Source organism: Triticum aestivum, chromosome 2B (assembly GCF_018294505.1).
Source record: "Triticum aestivum cultivar Chinese Spring chromosome 2B, IWGSC CS RefSeq v2.1, whole genome shotgun sequence".
In the NCBI taxonomy this organism is placed as follows: Eukaryota; Viridiplantae; Streptophyta; class Magnoliopsida; order Poales; family Poaceae; genus Triticum; species Triticum aestivum.
In genome coordinates, this window is record NC_057798.1 from 736,572,083 (window position 1) to 736,583,329 (window position 11,247).

The following is an 11,247-nucleotide window of genomic DNA, read 5'->3' on the forward strand; positions in this document are numbered from 1 at the left end:
CATATACAGATATGAATATTGGTGTTAAATCACATGATGATGTTAACTAGATTATTGACTCTAGTGCAAGTGGGAGACTGAAGGAAATATGCCCTAGAGGCAATAATAAAGTTATTATTAATTTCCTTATATCATGATAAATGTTTATTATTCATGCTAGAATTGTATTAACCGGAAACATAATACATGTGTGAATACATAAACAAACATAGTGTCACTAGTATGCCTCTACTTGACTAGCTCGTTTATTAAAGATGGTTATGTTTCCTAGCCATGGACAAAAGAGTTGTCATTTGATTAACGGGATCACATCATTGGGAGAATGATGTGATTGACTTGACTCATTCCGTTAGCTTAGCACTTGATCGTTTAGTATGTTGCTATTGCTTTCTTCATGACTTATACATGTTTCTATGACTATGAGATTATGCAACTCCTGTTTACCGGAGGAACACTTTGTGTGCTACCAAACGTCACAACGTAACTGGGTGATTATAAAGGAGCTCTACAGGTGTCTCCGAAGGTACATGTTGGGTTGGCGTATTTCGAGATTAGGATTTGTCACTCCGATTGTCGGAGAGGTATCTCTGGGCCCTCTCGGTAATGCACATCATTATAAGCCTTGCAAGCAATGTGACTAATGAGTTAGTTGCGAGATGACCTATTACGGAACGAGTAAAGAGACTTGCCGGTAACGAGATTGAACTAGGTATTGGATACCGACGATCAAATCTCGGGGAAGTAACATACCGATGACAAAGGGCACAACGTATGTTGTTATGCGGTTTGACTGATAAAGATCTTCATAGAATATGTGGGAGCCAATATGAGCATCCAGGTTCCGCCATTGGTTATTGACCGAAAACGTGTTTCGGTCATGTCTACATTATTCTCGAACCCGTAGGGTCCGCACGCTTAAGGTTTCGATGACAGTTATATTATGAGTTTATGAGTTTTGATGTACCGAAGGAGTTCGGTGTCCCGGATGAGATTAGGGACATGACGAGGAGTCTCAAAATGGTCGAGACGTAAAGATCGATATATTGGACGACTATATTCGGAGTTCGGAAAGGTTCCGAGTGATTCGGGTATTTTTCGGAGTACCGGAGAGTTACGGGAATTCGTCGGGGAGTATATGGGCCTTATTGGGCCATACGGGAATAGAGGAGAGAGGCCAAAAAGGAAGGAGGCCTGCGCCCCCCCCCCCCTCTGGTCCGAATTGGACAAGGGGCGCAGCCCCCTTTTCCTTCTTCCTCTCCCCCTCTTTCCCCTTCTCCTACTCCAACAAGGAAGGAGGGAGTCATACTCCCGGTGGGAGTAGGACTCCCCTTGGCGCGCCTCCTCCCTAGGCCGGCCGCCTCCCCCCTTCCCTCCTTTATATACGGGGGCAGGGGGACACCCCATAGACACAACAACAATTGATCCCTTGGATCTCTTAGCCGTGTGCGGTGCCCCCCTCCACCATAGTCCACCTCGATAATATCGTAGCGGTGCTTAGGCGAAGCCCTATGACGGTAGAACATCAAGATCGTCACCACGGCGTCGTGCTGACGGAACTCTTCTTCGACATTCTGCTGGATCGGAGTCCGGGGATCGTCATCGAGCTGAACGTGTGCTAGAACTCGGAGGTGTCGTAGTTTCGGTGCTTGATCGGTCGGGCCGTGAAGACGTACGACTACATCAACCGCGTTGTTCTAATGCTTCCGCTTTCGGTCTACGAGGGTACGTAGACAACACTCTCCCCTCTCGTTGCTATGCATCACCATGATCTTGCGTGTGCGTAGGAAATTTTTGAAATTACTATGTTCCCCAACATAATGAAGAGTCACTCTGAAGCAAAGTTTGTTTGCATGCACAAATTAAGAAGCCACCAAACAATATATGAACATAAAAAGTATATTTCATGATTCGTTTAGTAGCAAATATCATAAGCATAGTAGTGCATATGACAGCATGCAACAGCTTAAGAAAGTGATCAAATCGTCTCTATGAACTATAGCATCAGTGCCACTCTAATGCATATTCAGCATTGTCGACGAAAACAAAATACACAACCCTTGTTGATAGCTGGCCGTGGATTTAATATTCTGCGACCTAGGCCCTCGTCCTATCAATGCACAAAATAAATAAATAAACATATATGCAGCTTCATCACAAAATACAAGAACATATATGGAGCATAATCAAACATAGGCCGAACCACAACTATGCATAGATAATTAAAGTCTCAGGCATAATGTAGAGCAATAGAAATGATGACACAACGCATCCAAAAGAAAGTGCAGTTTATGTACAGTAAGACGAAATCACTGTTAGAATAAATCTGAGGCATACCGTCGATCATCCGAGGACCAAGCAATCACATGAGGCACGACACCGAGATTTGTTAATGTGGTTCACCGATATGGCTACATCCCCGGGGCCTGACTACGGGCGCTTCTCCCCGTGACACCGTCACAATACCGCACACCGGTCAACCGGGCGCGGCACACGCCGCCGGCTCCCCCTTGCACGTCTGTGCTATTATGTTGGCATAGGTTACATCGTGTGTCTAGCCCCGCTATATATGAGGGGCCTAGGATACAAGTGTCCTAGTAAGACACGACTCCATATCCTATCTAAACACAATACAACTACAAGTCCAACTGTAACCTACCTTGTACACTATATTCGACACAACTCTAACAATCACCTTGATAGGCGTAGTAGCAGTTATGAATTAGGAGATGCAACATCTAATAGCGCACACTTTTTTCCGGATGTCCTTCCAAGCGGTCCATGCATCTAATAGCGCCCCTCAAGAGTAATCTTAACCTAGTAAGTATGTCAAACCAGACGCGTGCCACATATACATATTTTACAAAATAACCTAGAGCCCACTAATACCATGTTGATACAGAAGATATAACATAATCCCTTTATTGCTGAATTTCAAGTAGAACAAAAATAAACTAAGGTAGGTTATTATTACTTCAAATGAATAGTTAATCTTCAAGAATAATTTTAGCAAAACCAACATTGATAAATCATTTCGCTATCAACTTGACATTGATACAGTTTCCATAACCATTATCAGCATCACCAATCATTGGTATCGATACTACTTTAGTGATTAAATGCCCTTGATCTGTCATTTCTCCATCGGAGCTGAGACCAACATCTGGCAATCCAGGCATTGTAGCAGATATAGAGAAACATGAAAGACAAAATATGTCAAATCTTTCAATATTGAATTCTCATAAATCTCCTTTTTACATAGCATTGGGCTAGCTCCCTAAGTAAGTACTACTCACTTGACACATAGTAACTTAAACAAATCACATATGCACATCCTAAGTACAAACATTTTGTTGTCTTCTATATAACAATAAAATAGATGGACCAACAAAAATAATCATGAAGAACTAATATTAAGTTAATTCAATCAATATAATAATACTTCCAGGCAAAAGACCTGAGCCTTAATCATAATAAAAACACCAAACTACGTGAATCACACTCAAGATTCTGGTGCACAATCAGTCATGACCTCTGTGTGATTCTGACAACATGAATCAGCCCAGAAGTAGATTCATTTACTGGGCTAGCCACCTTTGTGAATCTTAATAAGGAATCATGCATAAGAAGAGTGGTAGAGGAAACTTGGCAAACATCAACCTTTCCTTACGCTATATTTTGAAGAGTCTGATCGTCTACGCGGAACAGTTAGTAATGCATCCTGCAACCAAACTTCTTTTCAATCTCCCATGTGCATCCAGCTCTGCCTGTTGCTCACTCTCAGCTGAGCTGCCAAGGAAAGAGAGCATCCATGTTAGCTTCCCAAGTCAGAGGAAAAAAGATAAAAGTTCAGGAGGCAGAACACGATTCGAAATTAGCTACAACACAAACTATTTATTACAACAAAGCTCGATAAATTAGATTGCTCGCAACTTGAGGGAGACATATAAAATTACTTGCCACACACACAGACCTAAACAAACTAATAAATGAATACCGATGAAATAACTGCTCAGAAATTCTTCGAGATCATCAAAATTATTTTAGTGCTCGCATGAACCTAACAAATGTGGTGGTAAACATTTGCATCATTCAGAACATAAACAGTCGCTCAATTGATACTTGCTATTTTAATAGATCAGCGTGGATGCGGGACCATCTAGCTCTAAAGTCCACTGCAAGTAGTGGCGGAGCTTGAAACAAACATCAGGGCGGGCCAGGCAAGCTAAGCTGAAGAAAATTATCTCTAGGCTGGCGTTTTACATCCCAATCTAGTAGAACAGAGGAAATGCTCCTAGGCTGGGTGGGCCATGGTATGCTTTTGCCCTAAGGTAGCTCCGCCAGTAACTGCAAGCACGATTTGCAAAATTTTATATTATCAGGTCTACGATCTATAGCCCGTGCACGTCGGGGCTATCCTATTTGATATCTCCTCACCCCTGGCCGTGGCCACGGGAGAAACATACATATATGATTGTGCATAATATCAGGGGTACAGAATGAAACCGGCCCCACCTTCTCATGTTTTGGCTGTCCAAATATAGATATAGATATATTGCATAAGCAAGTCGGATAACTGTGAGATGTAACATAGTGTACAGGTAAGTGATCCATGATTGCAGCTAAATTTCAGAAGAAAAAAACACTACTGAGTAGGCAATGGAGCACTAATATTACAAAGAATAATCTTTCCTTGCAGCCGCACACCATGTAGGCATAGATAAATAAAACTGGGGATTAAATCAAAAGAAAGTGGAAGGGAGAGAGAGAGAGAGATTCGAAACCTCTTCCATCTTTCTATATGTTGAATCTTCATAGCCATTGTGGTATTTATGATTCCCGTCGCCTCTTACGAAAGTAGCTGAACCAATTATCTCATCAATCATTGCTGACAAGCCTCGTAAAGCTGAAACCACAAATGGGGATATGAGAGCCTTCCTATGAAGGTCCGCATAACCATATGCAAATATTATATGTTTACATGAGAATAATATCCCACCAAGGGTAGGCATCAGCGAGAACAAACACTTCCATTGAGTTAAAAGAATTACTGGAGGGCAATAAATATGTAAACTTCAAAGGTTGCACGCATGTTGAAAATACTGAAGAAAAAGGTACAGACTACACCTTCTAATATATGCAATGCAGTGTAAAACATATGCATTGTAATAGGTGCAATAACAATGATCAAATAGGAAAATAGGATGATACTGTGGTATTCCTATCCTTTGATTTCTTTGCCAACAGGCCTATGCAATGGCATCTGTGCAAATTTTCAAAAGTAATAATGCAAGAACAAAAGAAGAATCTAACAGATCAAATAATTCAATGATGACACCACTATGTGCTCTAGCATAACAAATATGCCACAAGATGTGAGACTTACATCATCCAGCACCTATCTACATGACTTTATGGTAGGAAATGCACAAATGACAGCGAAGGTCTGGAGGACATGAATGAGTACTGATGTTAGTTCGCAACTGATCCATGATCGAGAACTTAACAACAAATTAGATGGAACAACTACATATGAATTATCCAAACAAGGCAACCATGTACATTCGTAATATATGACATATTCTGAGCTTGTTGGCGTACCTTTTTGTCCCCACACATCCTAGCGTTCCAGATGCACTGATTTGCAGATCATTTACTCAAGGTACCTTGCACTATTATTCAGAATACGACCCTGAAGAAATCATATACATGAATGTTAGATCTAGTATGGTATGATATCCAAGCAGCAAACTAACTCAAATTGCAGCACAAATAAAAATTAATAAATGCTACCAGCAAGTTTCCAACTAAGTGACATCACCACCCAGCACCACCTCCTAGAGATCTGATAGTCTGTCGGCGACCTACATACAGGAACCAACAACATCAAGAATCAGTATCCAGTATTTCCACCACCTACCCATCCAAGTATCAAGAACCAAGTAACACAGTCAAGAACTCTGCAGCGGCAACAACCTTATAGGACGACGGAGTAACCCAAGATGAGCCACCGCCAATGCTATGATAACATGCTCCTTTTACCGCCCTCCAACCCCAACCTGGAATGACTACCCTAAATATATCAACATAATCTCCTCAAGAAAATATGGAAGTGGTAGACACAAATGACTTTATCCCAGTATTCAGCTTGGCGAAGATAATTAATATATTTCTCAGAGAATCCTGGTCACAATCACAAATGATCAGTCATGTATCCTAGTTGAACACTATCTACACTTATATACTGGAGATTTACCTGATTGGATTTTGCAAAAGAAGTGTTTCCACAGAAGAAATGCATGTCAGGGTGAGTATGTTTTACACCACGGTCAACCTGCTCGATCATCTCTGAATACTATATGGCGATATATTCAAGACAAACGATATCAATATCAGAGTGATGCAAAATGGTGAAATGACTCGCGTGTATGGCTGTACACTCGACACCATATGCATTTGCAAACATTGTGAGAGCACATATATACAGTCAAGTAGAAAGGGTAAATGCTTCTTAAAATAAAAGGAAAATCCACGTATTTGAACTTAACAACAATTGCTTCAAACAGCTAGCCAGGATTTTTTTCGCAATTTAAGTTCTGAAAGCATGTCAATTGATGTGCTTCTTACAATAATGAAAACAAGCATATATGTAATGCATACATAATGAGATCAGTGGCTCAAATTTCTTGCACTCGTCCCCTTTGCTTGTTAAAACATAAATGCTCTAAATTCACGCCAACTACTATTCTCTCAACCACATCCTGAACACAGTGCCCTTGTCAGATTTTAGAGTTTAACCTCTAGCATCAACATATTATCCCTATTAGAAATGGATATAATCAATCATACAATAAACACACACGAAACAGAAAATAATATGGGAACCAAGGCTTCGTGATTTTTTCTCGGATTAGCAAAGTTGTGTTGAGAAGAAGAAATGGGAAGTACCATGAAACTTGAAAGCATAATATTCCATATTAGCATTGTATGCTTCTTGCATATGAAAGTCAGTGCAAAGAACAATCTTGACAAACGCGATTAGCAAAACACCTGTGTAACAACGAAATCAATCCGAGCAGCAGTGGTCCTATGAAGCGAATCATCGAGCACCTTTCGATCCAAACTGCAATCTGACAAATTCACAAAAATAAGCTCAGGGATAGTAAAATCAGTGTGGCTAATATTAGGGAGAGTAAAACTTCCAGAGTGGAGCACGGTTCGTAGATGAGGACGCAAGCATGTGTGTGTGCTGGATGACGATGGCAACATAAACTAGTTTTTAAACGCCAAGGGATCAACGCTACTCACATGACATCATCATTCAGACGGATATGCCTGATACCCAATCACGGGTAGAAAAAGAAGTGTTAAAATGCAGAGTATGCAACCGAACATAAACAGCAAGAGACTGAATGGCAGCAAGCAAGTAGAGAACGAGAGGGCATGACAATGGCGAGAGGAGTATCGGACCTTGGCCTTGGGAATGACCTTGACGGCGACGCCCTGGCCCTTGTGCTCGCCCTTCTTGGCCTTGGCGGCGCAGGTGTATCCAAAGTGACCGCAGCTGGCCTCCTCGCCGAGCTCGTACTTGGCGAAGAAGTGCTTGGAGAAACTGAATCCCTTGTCCAGGCCCAGCTCCGGCTCGCCGCCCTCGAGGATGGATGCCTCATTGGGCTTGACGGAGCCGTGCCGCCGCCCCATGAGCGCGCGGATGTGCTTGCCAGCGACGGCGGCGGGAAGGGCCGCTTGAGCCCACAGCGGTCCAACGTGGACGCCACGCTCAAGTCCTCAGGCTGCCAAGCACACCGGGAGGGGCAGGTCGACGCGAGGATGACGGCTTGGCGCTCACCGAGCTCGTCGACGCCCTCCCAGGGATGACGAGGAGCAAGCTCGACGGCGGCCTCGTCTTGGCAGCAGTAGCGAGAGAGGCGGCTGCGGCAGCATCGACGGTAAGCGAGAGGAAAGCCACCTGAAGAACGTGGCGGCAAATCGAGGAGGACGGGGCGGCGGCGGCGAGAGGAGAGGAAGTGCAGAGAGAAGGGGGCGAATGGGAGCACGACGGGGCAAGACAGCCACCCTCCCCCACCTCATCGAGGCACGGGCCAACCGGCGTCCACCACGCACCGGGCAAATCATGAAAGACCGAAAATGCCCTCGGCGGGTCATGGTAATTATTGGCGGCGGCAAGATATTTACCCGCTGGATTCGTCGGGACGAGCCGCACGGGACTCTTCGCCAGACCCTGTCACCGACAAACGGGACCCACACGCGAGCTACCCCACAGGTCAGCGAGACCAGCACGACTCCACGAAGTGATAGAGAACCGGGGAAGGGCAGTAACTATTCATTGAAACAGTACTGGGATTCAATCCGGCGGCCCAGATCGTCCAGAAGCGAGATCGAACGGCCGGAACTCCATCAAGCCGACGCAATGAACGGCCGGATTCGACTGAACTCTGAGGTCGCCCGGGAAGCACTGGGTCCCTTATTTCTCGATTCTTTGCCTTGTTTTTATATTTTGTTGATTTAAAATACAAAAGCACACTAAAACCTTGTTTTCACCTTGTCCTTGATCTAGTAGGCTAACCCTCGTATCTTTAAATTAACTCACAAGGTTAATCATATGCCTCTTTGAGTTGCTAAATTGCGCTATTCACCAAACTATATGATTCATTTGGACTAAGAGTCAGTTACAATGAACCTTCAAAAAAATTGTTTCCATTTTTCTTAAGAATGCTGAATTTCCACTATTCTGCATTAGAAGAGAACATCCAAATGACGCTAGACTTGTTGCAGCCAACAAACAAAATCAGAAAAGAACACAAAAACCAAAAATCAAAGAATAAGAAGTAAAGCAAATTGTACATCTATCCTACTGCTACAACTCGGTCACATCACGTGTTGAGCATGTTGTGCCAGTGAGCAACCAAATTTAGTGTCTGTCAGTTCTCAACGAAAGCAACGTATTGTTTCCTCTGTTTTTGTGGTAGATCATAGCGGAGGAACGCTTGCAGTTTTGAAATTCAGAAGCACAGCTAAGCCATGCCACATCATTACAATCAAGGATGTAATTTGGATATAATTTCTGAAGCAGCCAAACAAATATGCATAGCATAACTACTATCCCGAGAGGGAATCGATGCAAACCTCCAGAATCACCCATTCTAAATTCGCAATAAGCTCCAGCTACAATCTCTGTTTGATCACTTCTGGAGCTTCAAATCCTTCAAGAACTCCGCGAACGCCAACCGCGACGGCCCGCCGTCCGCCAGCGCCTCCGCCGCCTTCTCCTTGGCCGATGCCAGCCTTCCCCGGAGCTTTTCCCCTTCGTCCGACTCCATCACCAGCCTCACCTTCTTCTCCACCTCCTCTGCCTTGACAAGCTCCTCGTCGTACCCTTCCATCACCACCCCGAGCTTCATCTCGTCCACCACGAACACCTTGTTCGCCCTCTGCTCCGCGTACTGCGCCCAGCACAGCATCGGCACCCCGGCCGACGCCGCCTCCAAGACGGAGTTCCACCCGCAGTGCGTCACGAACGCGCCGGTCGCGGCGTGCCGCAGCACCTCCACCTGCGGCGCCCACATCTTCACAACCACCCCCCTCCCTTGCGTCCTATCCAAGAACCCATCGGGGAGGAGCGCATTCAGGTCTGGCTCTGGGCGCGGCAGGAAGTATTTGGCCGGGTCCTCGGGCGGGCTCCGCACGACCCACAGGAAGCGGTGGCCGGAGTTCTCGAGCCCGCGCGCTATCTCCTCGAGCTGCCCCGCCGACATCGCGCCCAAGCTGCCAAAGCAGAGGAACACCACGCTCCGCTCCGGCTGCGCGTCCAGCCACGACAAGCACGCGCCCTGCGCTTGTGCAGCCGCCTCGCCATTCACGATCAGTGGCCCGATGCAGTACACCGGCGGGGTCGGGCGGCCAGGGACACACACCCCGTCCCTGAGCGCCGTCACGGCCCTCGCCCCCAGCCACTCGTAGGTGTTGATCAGCAAGCCCCGGGCCTCCGGTTTGCGCCCGTATTGCCCTATCCGCACGGCGCAAGTCCGGCTCGCGCGCTCCTGCACGATCTGGGGCATGTCCGAGGCAGGGATCGGCGGGACGCCGGGGAAGCGGAGGAGACCCTTGCCCATGTCCTTGAAGTCGCCACCGTCCGTCGTGGCGAGGTAGTGGGGGAGGTGGAGGAACGCCGCGAGGTCGGCGGCGGAGGAGGTGTAGTAGAGGTACGCCGGGACGTCGAGTTCGGCAGCGGCATCGAGGGCGTCGACGCAGAAGGTGTCGAGGACAAGGGCGGCGACGGAGGGGAGGGAGCGGAGGAAGGCGAGGAGGGACGGCACGGTGAGGCGGAGCGCGTCGACCATCTGCAGGTAGGGGTCCGGGTCCGGGTTGGGGTATTCCGGCGCCGGGAGGTGGTGGAAGGAGATGGTGCGGTTGGCGGCGGCCACGCTGGCGACGGCGGGGCCTGAGGAGGCGAAGATATCGGCGGTGGAGGCCGGAGGGGTCGGGACGGCGATGACGACGGGGATGCCCCGGCGAAGGAAGAGCTTGGCGAGCTCCACCATGGGGATAAGGTGGCCCACGCCCAAGCAGGCGTGCAGCACCACCGCCGGATGGGGATTGGCCTCCATTGGCGACTGCCGACGACGATGCGGTCAAGGGCGTGAGAGTGAGACTAGAGAGTGGGTTTTCCTTTTTTTTTTTCTTTTCCTGAGGCAAATCTTGTGGATTTTCTAGCAGTTTTGTTTTGAGCGAGCGGGCTTTGTATTGGCAGATTATGGCCCATTAATCAGCTGATTAGAACTGATTATTTCAAACAGAAAAAGATAAAAACTAAAAAGAAAAATTTACACAGATCTCAGTGTAAGATCTCATGAATATAACAACAACTAAACGACGTCTCAGTCGACCGAGATTTAGCAAGATTGAAAAAACCTTTTCTCGGACGAATGAGAATTCAACACCTTTGGCCCGAGAGGACTAGCAACCCAATGAAGAATCCAATGTCAAAGAACGGACGCCGCCGACGCCATTAGACCACGCTGGCCACATCCATCACAAAGAAAGCCACTCCTAAACAAACCCCACAGCTAGTGGCGAGGCACTGTGAGGGCCATCTCGGGCCACCGCCCCAAGGCCACAGATTTTCTTTAAGTATCGCTTACCAAAAGTCATATATAATCAGTGGAAATCGGCCAAAAACGTCCCCCCCACCCCTCCAGTCCATCGCCCTCCAGGAATTTGGCCCAAGCT

The 11,247-nt window shown here is 46.5% G+C and overlaps 1 protein-coding gene and 1 long non-coding RNA gene across 12 annotated transcripts; both read right to left on the minus strand.

Moving 5' to 3' along the window:
• Positions 1 to 1,926: 1,926 nt before the first annotated feature.
• LOC123047042 (uncharacterized) lies at positions 1,927 to 8,059 on the minus strand. Of its 11 annotated transcripts, none has more exons than XR_006422741.1 (9): positions 7,468 to 8,059; positions 7,306 to 7,332; positions 7,048 to 7,120; positions 6,254 to 6,352; positions 5,974 to 6,180; positions 5,791 to 5,861; positions 5,599 to 5,689; positions 4,782 to 4,903; positions 2,891 to 3,786 (listed from the first exon to the last, which is right to left on the minus strand). It is a non-coding gene; the product is annotated as an uncharacterized lncRNA (long non-coding RNA). The 11 variants fall into 11 exon arrangements; XR_006422738.1 differs by having other exon boundaries at positions 7,048 to 7,127; XR_006422735.1 differs by adding an exon at positions 1,927 to 2,107 and having other exon boundaries at positions 3,668 to 3,786; positions 5,974 to 7,127.
• Positions 8,060 to 8,943: 884 nt separating this feature from the next.
• LOC123047043 (anthocyanidin 5,3-O-glucosyltransferase) lies at positions 8,944 to 10,698 on the minus strand. Its single transcript, XM_044470539.1, has one exon. It carries the CDS (start codon positions 10,623 to 10,625, stop codon positions 9,201 to 9,203), a length of 1,425 nt encoding a protein of 474 aa, XP_044326474.1. The 5' UTR covers positions 10,626 to 10,698; the 3' UTR covers positions 8,944 to 9,200.
• Positions 10,699 to 11,247: the final 549 nt, after the last annotated feature.

What these genes read in the sequence shown, in the direction of transcription:
- LOC123047043 (XM_044470539.1), bottom strand. Translation starts at nt 10,625, where the DNA reads ATGGAGGCCAATCCCCATCCGGCGGTGGTGCTGCACGCCTGCTTGGGC.